Source organism: Eleginops maclovinus, chromosome 18 (assembly GCF_036324505.1).
Source record: "Eleginops maclovinus isolate JMC-PN-2008 ecotype Puerto Natales chromosome 18, JC_Emac_rtc_rv5, whole genome shotgun sequence".
In the NCBI taxonomy this organism is placed as follows: domain Eukaryota; kingdom Metazoa; phylum Chordata; class Actinopteri; order Perciformes; family Eleginopidae; genus Eleginops; species Eleginops maclovinus.
The window spans coordinates 10,552,952-10,574,669 of record NC_086366.1 but is presented as its reverse complement, the minus strand read 5'-3'; the positions used below and the strand labels follow the sequence as shown (position 1 = coordinate 10,574,669).

General features: G+C 39.4%; 1 protein-coding gene and 1 non-coding gene across 2 annotated transcripts in view; both read right to left on the bottom strand.

Annotated features, from left to right (window-relative positions):
- The window catches only part of LOC134880238 (rho guanine nucleotide exchange factor 17-like), a 55,297-nt gene that overhangs the window by 6,622 nt on the left and 26,957 nt on the right, over positions 1–21,718 (bottom strand). The window contains 14 exon segments of the mRNA XM_063907029.1: positions 244–356; positions 486–589; positions 729–812; positions 957–1,030; positions 1,251–1,458; positions 1,613–1,731; positions 2,052–2,137; positions 2,296–2,405; positions 2,600–2,650; positions 2,940–3,116; positions 3,234–3,326; positions 4,209–4,325; positions 6,607–6,789; positions 8,336–8,413. Of these exon segments, the coding sequence (XP_063763099.1) occupies positions 244–356; positions 486–589; positions 729–812; positions 957–1,030; positions 1,251–1,458; positions 1,613–1,731; positions 2,052–2,137; positions 2,296–2,405; positions 2,600–2,650; positions 2,940–3,116; positions 3,234–3,326; positions 4,209–4,325; positions 6,607–6,789; positions 8,336–8,413 (1,597 nt within the window).
- trnam-cau (transfer RNA methionine (anticodon CAU)) lies at positions 5,190–5,262 on the bottom strand. The gene has a single exon. It is a non-coding gene; the product is annotated as a tRNA-Met (tRNA).

The window sequence follows — 21,718 nt, the reverse complement described above, 5'->3', positions numbered from 1 at the left end:
TGTGCTTTAGTACTTGTTGAAGCATTGTCCTGATAATGTTGCGCCACTATTTTTAAAATCATGCCAAGGAACTGCAATTAAAAATGTGCTTATTAACAGACTCAGGCATATTTACAATTAGGTGGAAACTGAAATGTTGATTATTATGCAATGATTCTGTTAAACACACACAAAATAAGTAGTAACGGTTGCTGCTTGTCATGTTGTGACATGTCATGCTGCCATAAACCTTTATGGACAGACCTGTGGGTTGCTCCGTCAGCTCCACAGATGAACGACCAATAGAGATATGGAGCTGCTGCTGGGGGTGACCAGGGGCGCCGGCAGTGGCCAGAGTGGGCTCCGATCCACGCTCCCTACGAGGTGAAGGGTCATTGGTCAAAGGTGTAGAATAGAGAGAAAGTCAGAATCAGAGTCAATGAACCACTTGGGGGCAGGAACTTAGGTTGGTTTTTAATGCAAAAGTGTGTAATGTGTGTACTGACCTTCCCTTGAGTCCTGGTACTGCAGCAATACATATGATCCTCGCTGAGCAGACAGCAATACAGGCCTCCACTGTGGGCTCATCTTTGATGTTCAACAGACACACCTAAATGGAGAAAACATCATTATTACATCAGTCAAACTGTGGAAAAGCATACTGAACAGGAAGGGCACATAAAGGCAAAACGCACAAATGTTGCCCAATTGGTTTAATTTACAGCAACATTTAAGTATTTTTTTCTCACCTGTCCCACGTATCCATCACTGTTGCACACCCACACTTCACAGCCACTGTCAGGACAGCTGTGGCTGGGAGAGGCACAGGAGAACTGGAGACAAACAACAATACATGAGTGGATATTAGTTCTGTACAACTGTAAAGAGAGCTTTTCTACAGGTATGAACTGAATTAAATCACATTTCTGACATAAATCCTCTCTATAACCACAGAAGATAATCTGGGTTGCTCTCACCTGCATCCCACTGCGCGTCTTCATAATAGGAATGGCCTTCAGAAACTCTGGGTTCCACTGGTCCTTATTCATTGCTAAATGGATGACAGAATAACAATTAGACCACTTAAATAAGGTCCGGGCTAGTCAGTCTGATTAAAGATAAAATCGTAATTATATAATTCTCAGGAAGTCTAAGGAAGCTTGAGAAAACTCATTTAAGATGCAGCTGGGCACAGATGATGAATTATTGTTCCTTTTATTTTACTTTAACAAGCTACAGTACAGTTAATAATGTTATATTTTTTTACTGACCTAGCTTCTTCTTGGCGTCTTCAAAGGCCTGTTCAAAGTGGGACCGAGTGTCAGGTGAGGTGAACTCGAAGACGAAGCTGCTCTCAGCAGAGGCAGTGGTGAACTCCAGCTTTGTCGGCAGGAAAGTCATGCTGAAAGCTAGAGACTGCTTCTCTGACAGCTCCCTGTGCACTGACCCCATCAGGTCCTTTATTGCATCATCCAGGGACTGACAAGTGCAAGAAACAAGAAGACAAATAAATATTTGATAGAGCCTGGGCTACCATCACCATTGGCTGTTACTACACCTTGGAAGATGAGACAAGAAGTAAGATCAAAAGGCCATAATACCTAATGTCATTTTGTGTGTTGGTGCACAATACCTGGTGTGGGAAGCTGAGAGTCTCAGAGAGTTTGCTGATCTGACCCAGAGTGCTGACGTCCTCATCTAATCGACTAATCATCTTCTGGATACTCTCCTTGTTTGATGCCTGAGTGGAGCCTGATGAGTGATTTCAACTAAAAGTGTTAAAGGACTGAACAGCATCACAAACAAGATTAAACATCTCAAATAAAAAAAGAAATATCTCATTTGAATACTCATGGATCTGTAAACGGTCTGATATTTTATGAGATTGTATGTATGACTGACTACTAAACAAGAAATAGTGGTATTATAATTTAAACGCAGTCTTGAGACCCATTCAACAAAATCAAATACAAGAAGAACATAAAAGCATTGCAGTTGCCTGTGTGTTTCATGTCATCAGTAGTGTGACATCTTAAGGTGAATCGCATGCTGCTCACTCCTTTAACACTTACTTTTAACCACCTCCACGTCCTCTAGAGGAAGCTTCCACAGGAACTTGTATTTGCTGGAAGTATCTATGACACTCGCAGCAGAGTACCTGAGAGTGAGAGAGCAGCAGGGAAAGAGAGAAAAAGAGGTCAATAGTAGCAAAATGTTGTCAAACTATGCAGAAAACATGGACTTTTGTATAATAGCAAGGGGTGGTGTTATTAGGTAACTATAGTGTGTGTATGTGTGTGCTTGTGTACGGCGTACAGGCTCATGGAGCTGCGTCTTAATGAGCCAGACTTCCTCTTGAGAGTGGTGCAGATGATCAGATCACTGAAGAGGAAGAGAGATCGGTCTTTCTTCCCACCAACGGTCTTCTACAACGAGGGGAAAAAGAGAGGGGAAAAGCTCAGAAAATCCTCACATTGGCTTCTGGACATGTATGTTACAATGTGTCAATACAGAATAGTAAAGTTTTCTTGTATTTATTGTACTTCTTTTCAAATACATTACATCAATTTAGAAACCTTTCTGTTACAAACATTTGCCAATTAAGAAAAGTACTTCTTACCGCCTCCATGACCATTTCCTGTCTCAAGAACTTCCTCTCAGGGTTCAGAATCTAACACAAACACACAAAGAGATAAATGATCATTACTTTAAACAATGCAAATACTGTAGGCCATCTCTCCCTTGTATGGAATCAAACATCTGTACAGAAGCACTGAGAACTTAACGCGAAGAACAAAAACAATGCAATAGCAAGATTGTTTTGTACGAATATCTACACATCCATGTTGAATAGATCAATCAATTAATCTACAATGGACGATGAAAACAGCCATATTTAACATTAAGTAAGGAAAACATCAGCTCTACACAGTTTGATCTGTACAGTGATAATATCTCACATGTTCAACTCCCTCTATGTGCGCCTCGATCTCCTGGATGACCCTGGCCTCCCTCTCTGCCTCCTCAGCAGAGCGACGGCCCTTATTGATCCTCTCGGCCAATCGCTTGATGTCCCTCTGGGCGTCCAGTAAGTACTGATAGTCTGGGTGATCCTCTGGGGTGTGCTTGAGCAAGTCCTTGAACAAAACAAAACATACTAAAATATAGGAATCTCCCTTTACATGAGATTCTGTAACGAAACACACGATGAGGCAACTTGCAGTATACATCACATATATTTTCAGAGGACTCACCTTCACCAGCAGCTCGTATCGGGGAATCCTCTGGACTGGTTTAATCATCAGATCACCCAGAGCCTGTTTCTCCTTGTTCTCACGCATGTTTTGCTGTCCGGTTGAAAAAAAGGAGGAGGATAAAGGTAGAGTATAGATATAAGAACATATGAAAGACTCAAATAAGTCTAAGTAACAAGATGATTGTCTCTAAAAGCAGGTCAGTGATGCATTCTACTTCTCCACCACAAGATGGAGAAGTGGTTCCACTGAAAAACATCCTGGAAAAGGACATGAGAGCTTCTTCTGTTCAGTCTTTGCATTTGAGCTGTTGCCTTTGCAATCAACATGCTGTTTCCCCCATACATTTATTTCTGGAGGCAAAACACAGAACCAAAGTGTACACTAAAGTTGTACTTAGTTTAACTAGACATTTTGCTGGGGGGTTTTTAAGTCGAATTATCTGGTTGAATAGTTTTAAAAAGACGTTTTTTATATTGCTTAATGGACAAAATGTTATCCCTCATGTAATGTACCATACCCGGGAAGAAAACACTATATTTACTGAAAGAGAATATGCATTTCAGTAATATCTGTGAAAACATCTAAGATCATCCAGATGTCCTAAGCTGTCCATCAAACCAATTTTATGTTATCTGATTTAGAGAAATCTGAAACATACACAACTAAGTACACAAATCTATTAAACTGATCATGAAGTCATGTAGGTGTAGGGAAAGAACAACTAGGTGTCTCTTTCAAACATAACAAAAACTCACAGGAATACCAACATGGACAAACAGGAAGCACGCACACAAAGAAACACACAATATACACAGACTTAAAATGACAAAAAAAAGGCACATAGCAAGCTTCAGGATCTTAAAGCTGGTTAAAAGGCTCTTTCCACCAGACCCCCTTGTTTGTAGTGTTCAAACACATAGCAGAACCTGCCCAGACTAAAGAGGACATCCTGTGACTCAGTCCGACACTCACCTCCAGAAACTTGTGAAACGCTGGTTTGGCCTCCTTGGCAATCCTCACAGCATCTTTGGCATTGAGAAAGTTGTCGATGTACGCTGAATACATATTAGCTAGAGTCTCTTTGGAGAACTGGAGAAGAAGAGGAGAGTAGATTTAAGTTACTACGAGTACAGTTTTATGTTACACTTGCTTGTTTAAAATTATATGGCAATCCTTTGAGTTTGTAAAGCTTAAGAGTTATTGAAATTAGTATAAATACATTTAAAAATAGTGTTTATCCATGTTTATATTTCCTGTTACTTTTCAATGGAGTAAGATGTCACAAGAGTATTTCCTTTTAAGATTTAAGACTCATGATAACACCGACAAGAAGGAGAAAATCAGTGTTGCATTGCTTTTTTAATTCATCTGAACGTATTATTTGCACATTTAGGACATTTTGTATTTGTCACTTTGTAATAAAATCATAATAAAAGCTGAAGAGAGTGATCAATGGAAATATTACCAAAGAAACCTTGGTGTAAGTGTTGTTGTTTTTTTTTAAAGGAATACTTTGAGTCCCTCAAACTCAGCATAAACACATGCAGGTGATTCACCATGACTTGCTCTGTACAAATACACAGTAACAGAATCAACAAGCACAAAGTGTATTGAACGTCAGAGAGTTAACAGCTTTCTACCCTTTTCTGATATAACCTTGTGGGAGGGAAACTATAGTAAGTATCCTTGTCATAACAGACGACAAAATGATGATGAAACTGTGTCTGAAACACACAGAACCAATGATTCAGGGCTGTGAAATCTATTTTAATGATATTCTTCACAAATGTACACTCATGTATGTTCCTTTAAAAGCTAACACTGTCCAAAAACGATGCAGCAATGACTCACAGATGCTAAATAATCTGCCACTTCGACCATGATATGTGATAAAAGATTATATACCATATATTGTGCTCTTTTTTTTTTTTAAACACAAGAACACAAAAACTCTGCCCCGTGTGAGGCTCGAACTCACGACCTTCAGATTATGAGACTGACGCGCTGCCTACTGCGCCAACGAGGCCTGAAAAACCCTAGAGCTGCTCGCGCTCTAAGAGCTGCAGCGGAAACCCGGAGGCGTGGGAGGATTGAGTGAAGCAGTGGGGGATGGTGGCTGAGTCTGAGCAGTGTGGAAGATCTGCAACGGCTTTACTGAAAGACAAAAAGACCCTCAATTCTTCCTTTCCTGCATGACAATATTCTGTTATGTCTTCATATTGGTATATTCAAACTTCCTCTTTAAGGGGAAAACCACAGCAACACATACCATTAAAGAATTGTTTACAATGAATCTGAGAATTTTAAGTCTTGTAAAATTTGATGATTTTTAGTTTTGCCCCACAACCTTCTTCTGTTTGTAATTCAGTTAGCTGTTTCCCGCATTTACGACATTGTTCTTTTGTGACAGTGTGTGTCTCCCGTGAGAGTCTATGAAAAGGTTTTATTCAAGCTGAGAGGGATAACAAAAGCATTAACATAGCAAGAGAGTGAGGGTTTTTCCCCACTCAATAAAAAACAAAAGCTGTAGCCACACGGCATTCTGGTCTATTGAAACTAGCTCTGTGCATCTACTATGCATCTCTCACTTCATGTAAACTGTTAGCTTCTTTCATTACCCAACACTGCAAACGGACAGTTAGCCAATGCTGATGTTTTAAAGAACTGCTTTTCAGAATCTAGGTTAAGAGCCGCTCTCGGGTCATGGGAAACTTTAAATGCCAATAGGTCACCAGAAAAACAAAATATTAACCAGTGTTGCCAACTATAGACTGTCTCCAATTACAAAACGCTTCCCTTCAGCCCACTCGGCCATCACTCATGTTTTTAAAAGACTATTAATTCATTACAACTTCAGAGTCTGTAGTAGAAAACCTTTTAAAGTATATGTCAAGTTAGGACAAGTAGCTTTACTGCTGCACCGATATTTGGAAAAACACCTCAAACACCCTTGTTTTAGGATTACACTCCACTTTAACTCTTTTCTCTCAATTGTAACTTAAAAAAAACAGGATGACAGAATTTGAAAAACACTGTTTTACAGAGTTGAACGACAGTTTGCTATCAGACCTTAGAGAAAATTCTATCCTTATTTTATCTTGAAATTATAGATAAAACAAAGAAACAATAGAACAATACAATTCTCCCTGAAAATCATAGAGCATTGCATTTTTAGGATGGAATAGTTCATATATATGCATTATCATACATCAGGATTTTCCAAGTCTCTCTAACTCCTCCCTGGCCTCCATGTTTTAAGACAGACGTTATTGAGAGCAGTGAAGTGTTCCTGGTACTATCAGAGGTAATGCTTTGTATTTCTTATCATTAAAGATAGCTGCTTAGGACACCATTTGTCCTGGTTACTCACCGATTGGATGAGGAGATGCCCGACAGTCTGTCTATCGTGCCATTGGCTAACGCAGCCTGAAACTTGCTCCAGGAAGTACTCGTGGTGCTCCAGGATCTCTGGGATTTGATAAAACATCTCATCTACCAGCAGAGGGTCCACTATGGAGCCGCTGTCTGGCTGTTTGAGGGGACGCATGTAGCCCTGAGGGGGAAACACAAACCGTTAGTTACAGACCATTTTGAATCTTGGTACATGGGCAAGAGGTTGGCTTTACATTTCTTTCAGCAGTCAGGACTGTTTGGGTAATTTCATTGGTGAAACTTTTGTTGTTCTGTTTACCAAACATTACAAGCTTTATTACATCCAAACTTTGTCATCTTATTATTTAGATCCTCTTATCCTTCTTTTTTTCCGTCTCAACTTTATTTCCTTTGCTTTTTCAAGGTAACTCCATACACAAAGAAAATCAGCGTTTGTAGATTTATTAGCGACATTTAAAGATCCAGTTTACTGTGAAAAACATACTCAGATAGATGCGACCAAGAGGCTCTAGAAGCAATTGAATCAAGTCGGTTGTGAGTGGCTAATTGACTAACTTATGACACATATGATGACTAATCCAATCCTTTAAAAAATATAGTGAAGAAAGTTGGGATAAAGAGAGCTATACGCTTCTTCATAGCAGCAGCGATTCAGCTAATACAATGGCAGTTTAATATACATTGTTCATTTTTAAACAAAACGTCTTTCTTAGATCACAGGATTAGGTTTAAGGAATTGTTAAGGTTGTCTTGGCTTAAGTAAGCACTTGGTGGGTTTGGACGCAAACAGGGTCTCCTAGGTGAAAGTCTTTTGTCTTTATAGTCCTACTTTTTGCCCGTTATAATTACTACGGCCACTAGAGGTCCTCGCCTTACACTGTTAAACCTCTGTGAGGCAGCTTACCAACAGAAATAAAGGCCTACTGAGTTGATTTAAAGTTAGAGAATGACCATATCACATTTCTATGGCCATATCACCTTTCCATGTTCTCAATGAAACGGATGAGGTAATACAATTCACAGCAGGTGGTGACAGGAACCTCCCAAAGTTCCCAAAAAAGGAACTGCAAAGAGGCAGATTTAAACTTTGGACATCAGTGCTTAGAGCAGTGTCAGCTGAACCGCATCCGGCACCTTCCTTCAGGGATCTCCACTCTCACTGCAGTCACCGTGGTAACACTTAATTTCAATGTGTCACCATGGGAACAGCCAAGGATTATTCACTTTTTTGCCACACACAGAAACGCATGCATAGGGAGAGAAGTCAGGGAGCATGCACAATCACACACACAGAGATTTCACACAGATGTATGCGAGCCCACACACAGTAAATAGAGACAGGTTATATAACAAGTAAATTACAAAAAGGTTAAGAGTGTTTTGTGACAGGGAGAGAGGGATGCAGTTAATATTTGGGGTAAAGGTGAGTTCGCTAACGAAAGAGATAGGTGCAGGATATAGGTGTGTGTGGGCAGATAATGCTGATGACAGTGAGACAGTGTTTAGCCTGACAGGATAAATGACAATAAGTGGATTACATAACACCTTTGTTAGCTTCATTTATGCTTCACATCCACAGTAATCTGTTAAACCACCTGTTGGTTTCGGTCTGTGAGTGTGCTTGTGTGATGGCAAAACTCAGAGATGTAAGAACTGAACTGTGTATGAGCTACCCGTATGTGTGGTTGTGTTTCTTTGAGTGTTACCTGAATGAGACTCCGTAGTGACTCCACATATGACTGCTCTGTGTCCACGAGGGTCATCATCACATGTTTCCTCATGTCCTGTAAAAAAGCAAAAGAAGGTTTATAGTCAGTGCTTTTATATTTTTATTACATCATCAATGATCCATAAGATTCAAGAAGCTTTATTTATCCCGAGGGAAATTGCTGTGCAACAGTTGCAGGACAACGTGGGAAAGTAATACAAAGTGAGAGGTAAAATCAAACTTACATAAAATAAACTAAGTAAGTACTAAGTAAAAGCAATAAAATTACAGTTAATACGTAGGTATATACAATATACAACAATACACACTGTGCAATTAGCAACATATATAAAATTAAAACAAGTATAAACTAAATAAAGTGATACAGTGGAACTGGATAAAGTGACATTTTGGCCTCAGGACGCGGTGTCTCCACTGTCCCTCTGACCTGAGGTAGATAAGTTAAACAGTCTGATGGCCACAGGAAGGAAGTACTTCCTTTGGCGTTTTCTCTTACACTGAGGGGAAATGAGTCTGTTGCTGAAGGTGCTTCTGTACAAGGTTAGCACACAAGAGCAGTTTACTAAAGGCACAGCACCCAAACAGTGACATGCACCGAGCTACATCTGAAAAGTAATTCAAATGTTAATGAACCATCATGAGCTGGAATTACGTAAATTAGAAAACCAATCTTGTATTGCTTCATGACGTTAAAAAGCCTCGCAAGGCCCTAAAGGTTTTTGTCAGTTTAGTGGCCTATATAATAAACATTACTATCGAGAAGGCAAACACAGACAAGGCCACACACACACACAACACACACACACACACACACACACACACACACACACACACACACACACACACACACACACACACACACACACACACACACACACACACACACACACACACACACACACACACACACACACACACACACACACACACACACACACACACACACACACACACACACACACACACACACACACACAATTATAGGTCACTCAGCTGTTAACTCTTACAATGACTCATGATTTAAGAAAGTGCATGATATGTATAAAAACCAATTGAAGGACGGAACAAAAGTCATAGTGATACAACATAACGTTATGTAAGTTGTTATGTAAGTTTTCTATACCACAAGAGGCGGTCAACATAAGTGGCTAAAAGATAGTTTTCCAAAAGCAACAACTGAAAGATTTGTGATAAAAAAGCTCAGTATTTTGTCTGTGATGAATTCTATCCTATGTACAGTGGAGGAAATAAGTATTTGATCCCCTGCCAATTTAGTTAGTTTACCCACTTACAAAGAAATGAACAGTTTGTAATTTTTATGGTAGGTTTATTTTAAGAGTGAGAGACAATATCAAATAAATAAATCCAGAAATGTACAAAAACATATATATAAATTGATACGTATTTGATGCCCTTGGTCGCCTCACTTTAAAAACGTACTCCGTATGTCAACTCTTTACCTGGATAAAAGACACCTGTCCCCAATGGCAAGACCAGAGACAAGTCTTGTGATCATGGTGGAACTAATGTCTAAGGATATCACGGACAGGATTGTAGACCTGCACAAGGCTGGAATAGGCTACAAGACCACCAGCAAGCAGCCTGGTGAGCAAAAGACAACTGGTTTGATTATTAGAAAATGGAAGGAGCTGTCACGATATCAGATTTTCACTCCATGGTTATCGTGGTCAAAATAATTCACGATAACGATATTAATCGCAATAGCTATAGAAAATGTTAACAAAGTAATAATAATAATAATAATAATAATCATGAAAAAGGCTAGCAGCCAATAACTACACAGGAGGGACTTGTTAATGATCTGAAGGCAGCTTGGACCACAGTCACCAAGAAAACTATTGGTATCACACTATGTCGTAATGGATGAAAATCATGTGGCACCCCTGCTCAAGGAGGCACATGTAAAGGCCGTCTGAAGTCTGCCAATGAACCTCTAAATGATTCAGAGAAGGCTTATGAGAAGGTGATGTGGTCAGATGAGAACAAAATCAAGATCTTTGGCATCAATTCGGCATGTTGTGTTTGAAGGAAGAGAAATGCTGACTATGACCCTAAGAACACCATCCCCCGCGTCAAGCATGGAGGTGGAAACATGATGCTTTGGGAGGGTTTCTCTGGATAGGGGACAGGGCGATTCACCACATAGAGGGGATGATGGAACGGGCCATGTATCGTAAAATATTGGCTGATAACCTCATTCCCTCAGCCAGGACACTGAAAATGGGACATGGATAGGTCTTCAAGCACGATAATGACCCAAAACATATGGCCAAGGCAACTAAGGAGTGGCTTAAGAAGAAGCCCATTAAGGTGATGGAGGGGCCTAGCCAGTCTCCAGACCTTCATCCCATAGAAAATCTGTGGAGGGAGATGAAGCTTCCATATGCCAAGCATCAGCCTCTAAACCTGAAAGACTGGACCAAAATCCCTCCTGAGATGTGTGCTAACATGGTGACCAACTACAAGAAACATCTGACCTCTGTGCTGTCCAACAAGGCTTTCTCCACCAAGAACTAAGGCACGTTTTGCAAGGGGATCAAATACTTATTTCCCCAATTAAATGCACATTCGTTTATTTGTATTTTTTTAATGTACATTTCTGGATTTTGTTTTTGATATTCTGTCTCTCACTGTGAAAACAAACCTACCATAAAAATAACAGACTGTTCATTTCCAACTAAATTGGCAGGGGATCAAATACTTATTTCCTCCACTGTATGTGTGTGTGTATGTATGTATGTATGTATGTATGTATGTATGTATGTATGTATGTATGTATGTATGTATGTATGTATGTATGTATGTATGTATGTATGTATGTATGTATGTATGTATGTATGTATGTATGTATGTATGTATGTATGTATGTATGTATGTATGTATGTATGTATACTGTATGAGGGTAATCGAGAAAGAGAAGGGTGGAAGAATAACAAGGGGAGTATAAGGATCATGGAACAAGTCAGACATATTGTCTCAGGGGTCTCTGGGGAGACTCCCAAAATATTCTGGTACCAAACACATCTTATAAATATCACATGGAGCCACAGGCAAAACCCTATGGTCCACATGTAACCACAATGTCTCACACTGTGTGTCGTACACACACAGTCCACAAAAACACAGGAGGAGGTTTTTTTTTTTTCTCCTCTTTCTCTCTTCCCCTCTGCCAGCACCACTGTGCCCTATAAATAACTGTAACAATAACTTCCAAGAAAGGCCACGTTTATTGTTTGGCATCTGAAGAGATCCCAGGGGCGCTGTGGGGTACCACCCAAGGGTAAAACGTGGTGTGTGGATGAGTGAGTGTGTGTCATTGATTGTGTGTGTGAGACAAATATAACACGGATGTAATAATGAGAGAGAAAGCATAATGGCTGTATATTGAATACTAGATGGTCCTGTCTATCAGTGACTCATATCTTTTTCAATTATTTTCAACCAGAAAAAGATTCAGACCATGTCTACTCTGCCCATCCAAACACAATGGAGTGAAGGAATAAATACAGGGCTACAAATAGCTAAGTTGGTAACAGAATATATTTGCGATCACACATCCATACTGCCCAATTACCCTTCTCATATCTATTCAAAATACATCTTTATACACTCCCCTAATACAGTCCTGCATTCTCAAGGTTCATCCAACAAGACTTTCATATTATAATTTAGTTGTTCTGGTTAATGTTCTTCGCCGGACTTAATGGGCATAACTGATTTGTAAACATGTTTATGTTTCTGACTTTATATGTACCTCTTGTGGTAAATTAAGATTAAATTACATGTTTATTTTATATCAGAAGAAAATGGAAAATGTTCACCACAATTGGACCCATGGTCCAATCGTATATTAAAATGGTTCTGTTTCTTATCATAGGCCCATAAATGGAAAAACACACACGAAGAACCAGCTGCCTCTGCTCAAATCTTTTTTGCAAATTTAACCTAATTTACCGGAATGAAATTGACGCATGCACATTCTCTTTTTTGCTTTATTTAGATGTCAGCCAAACTAACAACATCAACTGCTTTCGCTACAATACAAATGATCACATGCTGGCCACACAAAGATGGGGAATAACACACATATGTGGATTACAATGAGGTAAAACGACAGGAGAAATGTTCCTCGGTTTTGTGTCTTTACATGTGTTGAATACACACACACCACTCACACCACTCACACCACACATACACACACACATACACGGAGATAGAGATAGAGATAGAGATAGAGAGAGAGAGAGAGAGAGAGAGAGAGAGAGAGAGAGAGATCATTGGGAAATTATGCTAGGAATGCTAGTTTAATTTTACTAGCAGAGTTACCATAGAAACCCAAGCTGAGAGGCTGATTGGTCACCATTGAGCTGTAGTTAGAGACACCCTCAGTTCAGTCTGAGTCCAGCCTCAGAGCAGAGAGTTCAGCTGTGTCCGGTGTAATGAGACAAACAGTCACACACTCTTACTGTGGTGCTTTGATGACACATGAATCACTGTGGTATTGTTTTCTGCTGTTGCTCACCAGGCTGTCGATGAGGAGTAACTACTGTCATGCTATTCAATCTTCAAACATGTTCCCTTTCATAAGATAGTTAACTTTGTTTGTAACAATTTTTGTCTTTTCTGTCAGATAAAAGCAGTGACGATGACAAACTGTCAAAAACTTTGTCTGAAAGTTACATTTGTGTTGCAAAAATGTCCAAAATTATACTGTGGGGTCAATGTTGAGTCAGGCAGGGTTCCCATCATTTCTCAAATGTTTATTCTATTTTATAAGACGTATTTTTTATTACTTGGCTATGTCTAGTAAAAAAAAAGAAAATAAAAAGGCCTCTACATCGGTCCTGCCATGCATGAAATCAGATCTATTGCTGTAGCGAACAGAAAGGCCTGTTTTTAGTGCTGGATATACTCCAACATGGTGGATAGACAGCGGACACCCAGTCTGTTTATACTACAATAGGTGTTTGCACACACTGGCATACATGACAAAATGTTTAGCGCAGGAACCCTCAGACACTAGCCACATTGGTGCTAAGAAATACTTGGGATTTACCCACATCAGGCTCTTAACTCATAGCCTTTGATTCAAAATAAAGAAGTTATTAACATATTGATCCTTTCTAAAAAAAAAAATACAGGAGTGCCGTGGCAATCAATACTGGTGATTGAAGTGCTTCTGGATGCCGATTTAGTTTAAAAGAGTGTCTGCTTCAGTTCCCCTTCATCAGCATCCAATCACCCTCCACGACACACTGATAGGCAGAACATTTCGGACATGACTGGAGGATGTGGGAAAAAACTTGTATAAAAAATGAATAAAAACAAAATGTTTTAGAGGAAAATGTCAACAGTTCTCAAGCCTAATGAGCCCCTGCTGATATAACTTATTATTTGAATCTGTCATTGTGACTATGTGACAAGTATCTCCCGTTATTACTCATGGTTGTATAAATGTCTGTTCAATTTGGATTGCTTTATTAGCATTTACTGTATGCTTGCTTCTTCACGCAGTTTCTCTTAAATAAATCAAATTTATAAACCTAAGGATTCACATATTTGACAAAGGAAATCTTGAGATCTTGGCTTCAAATTATTTGTAATCAGATAACTTTGATCTATTTAACCATCCCAAATCTTAGGAATGATGTGGTCTGAAGAATGTGTTTTGTGTAATTTAATCAGCCCAAAACAGCCCAAGCTAAGATCTGTTTAGAGAGACAGGTCTGTACATAACAGTGAAATGGGAATTCAGAGTCGCACAAAGAGCACAAACATGCCCTAATATGCAATGTTTCTGGTCATGATTTTTTCTTAGACATTCACAGGTTACTTGGTATTCACGGTTGTGGTCTGCACATCGATAAAAGTGGCAGGATAGACCTCACAGCCACTTATTAACAGTGGAGAAAATGAGTGTACAGTTTGTGTGAGCAGTACAGCTTGTTCTCATGTTTCCCTCTGGGAGCTCTGGTGGGTCGATAATGGTGTGGACACAGGGGGTCCATAAAGTCAGCTATTCCTCACAACTGCAGCCAAACATTAGAGCATGACCGTAAAGACAACATTCACCAGAGACAGAGCACATGCAGCTTTGTCTAATGTCATTCTGTTTATAACTATGCGAGTATCATAGGTCATGCTGTGTATCAGCTATCAGTACTATGGTACCACTGCTACACTCAGCAGCTCTACAGTTTGACAAAATACACATACATTATTGTTTTTTTCTACTTGTACAAGATTTTGTGAAGCTTTTTTCTGTCTATTTCTCAAGGATGTTGTGTTGTCGCTTACTTTCTCTACATAAAAGTAATTTTGCTTGTTAGTTTGACAAGGCCACACTCGGTGTTCGAGTGCTGATAAATTGGAGAAAACGAATGCCATAGAAAGTGTTCAATTGCAGATTTTGTATGTCATTTTTTTAAATAAAGTCTTTATGTAGCCATTCTGGACTGCCAATATATATCAGAATATTGGATTCTGCAAACAAAGGACTGAAGGTCTAATCAATCTTCCTTGTTTGCTTTAAAAAAAAAAAAAAACATCAAATATTTTGTAAGGTCACTTTCTTTTCTCTCTGTGACCTTTGCTGCCAACAAAAGATCAGGACACAGCTGTGAAGACTGCAGATGGAAATAAAGCTTCTCATCCCTAATGATATATTGCCAACAAGGTTAGGTTTAGTCCTTTTTATCATTTGTCATTATTTTAAGAGAGCAAAATGTTTCAAAAACATGTGATTTTGTCCAGCCCTAACGTGTGCAACTAAGCTAATAAAAGATTGAGGGATATTAATCAGTCATACTCCAAACTCTCCTTAAAATCACTTTAATTTGCCAGGATATTTATAATCACATGAGAGTTTACCGTGCGTGGTTAGAACCACCATTTGTTGGAGACATGTTTTTTAACAATTACTTGCACTTACTTTAACGAAAGAAGTCGAGCAAATGTTTCCCTTGGTTATGAAACACCAAATCAAGATTTAGGGAAATTGAAATAAAAACAAATTGAATATTATTCTATTATCATAATAATATTAATCATAGCAATGTAGCTTGTATGTACGGACTTCCAAGTAAACAAAGTAACATTGGCAGCTTCTTCAATAGGTTTGTGAAACATTTTTTGGCTTTTTCAGAAATATTTCCTTTTTTGCAGAAAGTAAGATGAGAGGATGGACGCCACCTTCAATGTTTAGGATTATTATTTAGCTAGAGCCAATAGCCAGATATCTTACCTAGGCATAAAAGACTTGAAGCTGGTGGAAACGGCTAGCCTGGCTTCATCCAACAGGCAAGAAAATATGACAAAGACTCTATATTTAAAATTGGTTGGTTTACTCCGTATAAAACACATTTTGCCCTTTCACGGGGGGTTATGTATGTACAAGCCTTAACCTGGTTTGAATTAGAAACGGTCTGGAGTCTTTTCACTGAAAATGATATTTCAAAATGTCAATCTATTTCTTAAATGTAAAACTTTTCCTTTAAATTGGTTCATAAAAGTTTTTGTTATCATTTCTTAAAAACCGTACAACACAGAATACTGCAGAATGTAAGTGTCACTTTTTTTTTACAAAATGCCGTATTTGCTTTTGCGAAATCTATGATGCTATGGTCATTGTCTGGCAAGTATAATCCAAAGTTATCGCCTGTATCCCAACATCAGCACAACATATTACTATCGTCAATATCAATACTGGCTCCACTTCCCCAAAACCCAAACTGTTCTGAGGTCTGAGCAAAAGTCATGTCTTTGAAAGCATCAGCAACAGGAACCCAGTTCTTATCTCTCCTCTCGTCGCTGCCGTCACACCTCTCCACCCCTGCCGCCTTCAACCCCCCACCCAGGCAACTGTATCCCCTGGCAACAGCCTGGATAAGGTATCAACGGGCAGCCTCTGAGCCCAAAGAGAAAGCATCCTATATTCCCCTCAACATCTCTTCCGCTTTGTATCCAAACATCACTGTAAAACAGAGAAGGTTTTCACATCGTCTATATGTTTTGAGGTCCTGAGATTATAGGAGTCTCTTCCTCTATTCCTTTTCAAATTTGTGAAAGCAACAGAAAGCAGAGTTATGTATTTCTGGTATGCAGATGTAAGAGACAGCAAGTGTGTGTGTTTCTATGTGCTTCCTAATTGTCATTTGCATGCCAAAGATTGCCTTGACCTATACTAAGGTATATTTTTCAGACATCCAAATGATTCATCCACCACCAACTGTTATCATCAACTCTCCCATTCCTCATCTCCTATCTTACAAAATAAGTTGCTTTTACACTGAAATAAAATTTGCACTTGAACAATTAGTCAACTATTATTTTGTTTATTGGCAATAAATGATGGGAGGCTAATGTTAATATTTGCCATCAGTCTAATATATTTTCTCTTTGGACGGCAAGGCGGAATGCTTTGGAAAATTGATGCCTTTTTCCAGTATGGTTTGAGATCTAATCGTCCAAAAAATACATTGAAAATAATCGAGAGATTTATCAGTTAGAATTCAAGAATTATTTGAAGGATTTTGACAAAAAAACACAACAGATTTGAAACGCATTACAAGTAAGTGGACTCTATCCACTTACATAGATTCATCTCTGTTGATGAATCTATGAAATGAATTGTTGATTCTGCCACCAATCAAGCGTGCATAACTCGAGGTATACGACAAAAATACGTACAAAAAGTGACCTAAAATAATTCAACTTTAAACTACCAAAGATACTGTACAACAAGATTTTCAAAATACTGGACACTGAGTGCAGACCGACAGATAGCGTGTATACAAACAGCGCTGTGAGTGTAACAGTAGGTGTTGGAGCTAATCTGGTGATTCACTCCCCTCTAATTCTATTATAAAGAGATGGAGAGGAGGATCTGAATAAGAGAGAGAAAAGAGACATTCACCAAGGAAGACAGCCATGTTAAAACAAGGAATGAGCTATAATGACAACTCAAGGAAAACAGAAGAAAATGATTCAGAGTAATAAAGGAAAAAGAAGCAGGCTAGATGGAGGACATTGTTAATTGACAGGCATGTCCTAGATATGAAGTAAAGGTGCAACACGGGGACCACACTAACAAAAACCACACAACTGCAAAGAAGAGAAAACACCTCATCTACCTCTCCGTTGGGGCTTCCGGCACAAAGTCCATTCCCACTCAAGTTCCCGCTGGAGTTCCCAGTACCGTTGTTGTTTTTTAACTGATCCACTGCATCTCTGCCCACTACTTCTTCACTTCCACCTCCTCCTCCTCCTCTTTCATCTCCTGTATTCTCTCCATTCTCATTCATTTCCTCCAGAGCAATGCTGAACTGGGCAAGGGTTCGAACCATCTGCAGCATACGGAGCGGTCCCTGTGCCCAAACGCACACTCACTTTGGCACATAGACGCACACCAAACAACCAGAAAACACCTGTATCTGTTTGTTTAGTAGCACAAACTCTTCATATCTGCAGTATAAACGTCAGATAAAAGAAAAGACAACACCTGCTGGCCGAAGGGATCCCCACCTTTCCTCTCACTCAAGACATACTCAAGTAAACATGTTCTTGTTTTTTTTTCTTCCTGTTTTTCTCCTGGTAACAAAAATACCCTAAATAAATTCAGTCCTTCAGAAAGCAGCCTCTCCGTGAGCAAATCTTCTATCCTTCCACAAATTCAGCATAACTGTCAAAGTGTGCGTCTTGTTCTGTAGCAGGTAGCCTCGGCGTCTCAGCTAGTCTGTCACAGCCTGTGTGTCATGCAGAGAACACACACACAAACACAAGAAGGCAAAGGAGCACGCTTCAGCATGTATGCATGGGTGTCTGATCTGTTTCTACTGCATGGATGATGTAAGAAGAACTGAGCGTATGTCGAGGTGAGTGTAGACCACGGGAGAGATAAAAAGTGTGTGTGTGTGTGTGTGTGTGTGTGTGTGTGTGTGTGTGTGTGTGTGTGTGTGTGTGTGGGTGTGTGTGAGTGTGTCACGGCCCTCCCCTTCGGGTGTGCTAAATGAGAGACAGCAGGCAGGGCAGACGCTTACAGCGCTCAGCTCAAACAGACTCAACCAATCCCTCCGTAAATAATCGATCGAGACATCTGAGGGATGAGAAGGGTGACGGTGACATAACTGTCCATCCGTCTCCCTCTTAACCATCTTTCACATGATCCTTCTGTAGTGATAACATCTTCTTATGTCGCAACACAACACTGTCTTCACATGTTCCCTTTGCAGAAATACTGCACTGAGGAAATACATACTTGAATCGAAATGTCCTTTCTGTCTGTTCTGTTTCTATGCCACTGGCAGCAGCCCACAGATAACCATGACAACAGTGAGCAAGGGTGTCATTTCTAAAAGGACCAAACCTGTGTTTTGCATGTTTAAGGCCATTACCTGTAAATCTATATACCAACAATGATGTTCACAAGCACATTGGAACTTTTTTCGATTTATCTCCCATCTTCCAGGCTGCTACTGGTTTGCATTGCATGGCAGAAACTCAATTAAATGGTCACATATTTACAGAATCAGCTTAGTCAGCATAAGGGGAGCTACATAGACGGTGAAAAGGTGACCACCAACGACCAAAACCCAATGGTATTCATTTTACATTTATATAAAAACAGAGAAAAGCAACACTTTTGAGAAGCTGTAAATTCTTAAATAGCGGTAAGGGTCTTTGTTTGAGACTATCATCGTGGACTCTTTATAAGCATGCACTTTCATTATATTTTTTTCCATAGATGTTTCCATTTTTGCTGTAAATACAGTCACAGTTTCAGAATAAACCCCTTAACTGCAAGACTTTTATATTAAATAAACTGCAAGAAGGCTTGAGTTGAAAAGTAGCGTAGTATTGAAAACTGCCTCAAAGTACTTTGAATTAGTTTATCAGTTGCAGTTGCACTATTATCCAACATCCTGGCATAGAGAATTTAGGTCAGTTTCCTTTCCGCATTAAGTGATTAATGACCAAAAAACATGCACAAGTGGAAGTATGATCAATCCTTTAATACTTGATCAAGTAAAGTAAGCAAACTGCCCACCCTTTTGTCATAAACAGAAAAACCCAGATATTTGACCAGAGCATAACCACATCAACATTGCAATTTTGACAAAAGGGTAGAAAGGATTGAGTGCATGTGAAGTGAGTGTGCGCACCAGCTGGATGGCACGTATTGGCAGAACATTTTCGTGAGTGCATAAATCTAAAATGCAACTTTAATGAAAAAGTTTCAAGGCATGTCTTGTGGGTTTGAGCTAAACTGCTTGTGAATAAACTGAGACAAGCAAAAGTGAGTAGCTTTTAAAATGCAGTGCAACATGCAATATTAACCCAAATAACAAGCCTTTAGAGATTCAAAGTCAACCAGCTCATCCGGAATATTCCACATTGCATACTTTTATCCAATATTAAGATAAACAGTCATTGAAGTTAAGCAGGGTATGAGGTGGCTTTTGTCCAGCGATAAACCCAAAAACACTTTAGGCTCTTTCTCTCCAACCAAGATCAGATGGTGACTACAGAAAAAGGTCACTAAAGGACATTTAAAGGTCAAGCATGTGGCAACAAATTGGCGTTTAATCCTAGCTGACATGGAAACAATAGACGAGGGTGAAGGTCTGGTGACAAAGATCAGAGATGGCATGTCCGGGGAGGGAGCACAGACTTCTCTTAATGCGTATTTGACCAGTTTTTTCTACCAAAAAAAACACTTTCACAGCAATTTAGTACTTTAATACCTTTCCTCTAAAGTCTGATGCTTTAAAGTAATGTAAAGAATAAACTGGTTGATATTTCCTTCTTTCTTTACATCTGTACACCTCTAACTCACCTCTTTGAGACAACATTGGACCTCCATTTCAGAGAGCATATGACTTGTTCTACACAGACAATACCTGTTACTAAGATCAATTTTACTACTTTAGGTGTCATTTTTTAACAACAAAACAAATATACCAAACGTATACAAGTTACAGGCATCACCTGACCAGTATCTAATTGTTTCTATAGCAACTCCACAGTGCTCGCATCTTGAGCATTTCCTTTTTGGACCAATCTGGTTGCTTGGTCGTAAAGAAAAAAAAGCTCAAATCTGGCTGACCCAGATTTATAACACTCAATTTAAAACCAAATGTTTGCATCAACAGTTTACCATGAAAAATAAAATCCTTCATCTGATTACAACTTTCAAATATTCTGAGTAGTATTTATGTATCATTCAACAGCACTTGCCAAATAACCATATGTATATTAGCAGCTAGTGTTTCCTCCTTGTATTTCCTGACCACACTGCAAAGAAATGTATGTTTGATTCTGCCTCAGCTGCCACGCCTGACTGTTGCTGGTTGCTGCTAAATGACAGCTGATGTGACATCTTTATCACAGCCTCTGATCCAATATCGGCCCACAAAAGCTGAGTCAGTCTGATGTGAGTCTATGGATAAACATGTACCAGGACTGATGACACCTGTCAGCACAACCAGGTGTTTGTGTCTGTTTCTGCAAGTGTGTGTGTGTGAGAGGGAGAGTAACCTTAGAAGAGGAGGACGCATGACTGCCCAAACAGATCAAAACAGATTCATCATCACACACCTGGGCATGCCAACAGCTTGTAACGTGTGTGTGTGTGTGTGTGTGTGTGTGTGTGTGTGTGTGTGTGTGTGTGTGTGTGTGTGTGTGTGTCCAGATTTCGAACTTGGGTTTTTCACAACAACCCTCATACAATGACAGATACATAGGCACTAAAAGGCAGAACAAATGATGATTTAACATGTGAGATGACAGGTGTGTGTGTGTGTGTGTGTGTGTGTGTGTGTGTGTGTGTGTGTGTGTGTGTGTGTGTGTGTGTGTGTGTGTGTGTGTGTGTGTGTGTGTGTGTGTGCGCACAGCTGGTATCTGGAGCTGTCAGGATAATGACAGATTATTCCAGGGAAAAGATGATTCCCACCACTACCTACAACATGGGGGGTTAGGATAAAGCTTCCATTCATCTGTCTGTGTCTTTCCTACAACACCAGACCAATGCAAATTCAGTATGGCTATAGGCAATACAATGCTGTGTGCCTAAAAAATATGTATCAATTTAAATGCATTCAAAAGCATTAATGCAAAAACATGACCCACAAGGGGGCAGTGGTCATTCTGAAAAATCATTTCAGAGTTAGTTTTGTCTTCCTGGCCCAGTTGAACATTTCTAGATAGGTCTAGAATGTTGATATTGAAAGTAAGTCGAGTTAAGCTATTACATTAGATACTAATCTTATTCTCAACGTGTCTTCAGGTCAGAAGTATAAAGAGAACAAATAAACAAAGCAAACAATGAATAGTGTCTTACAGA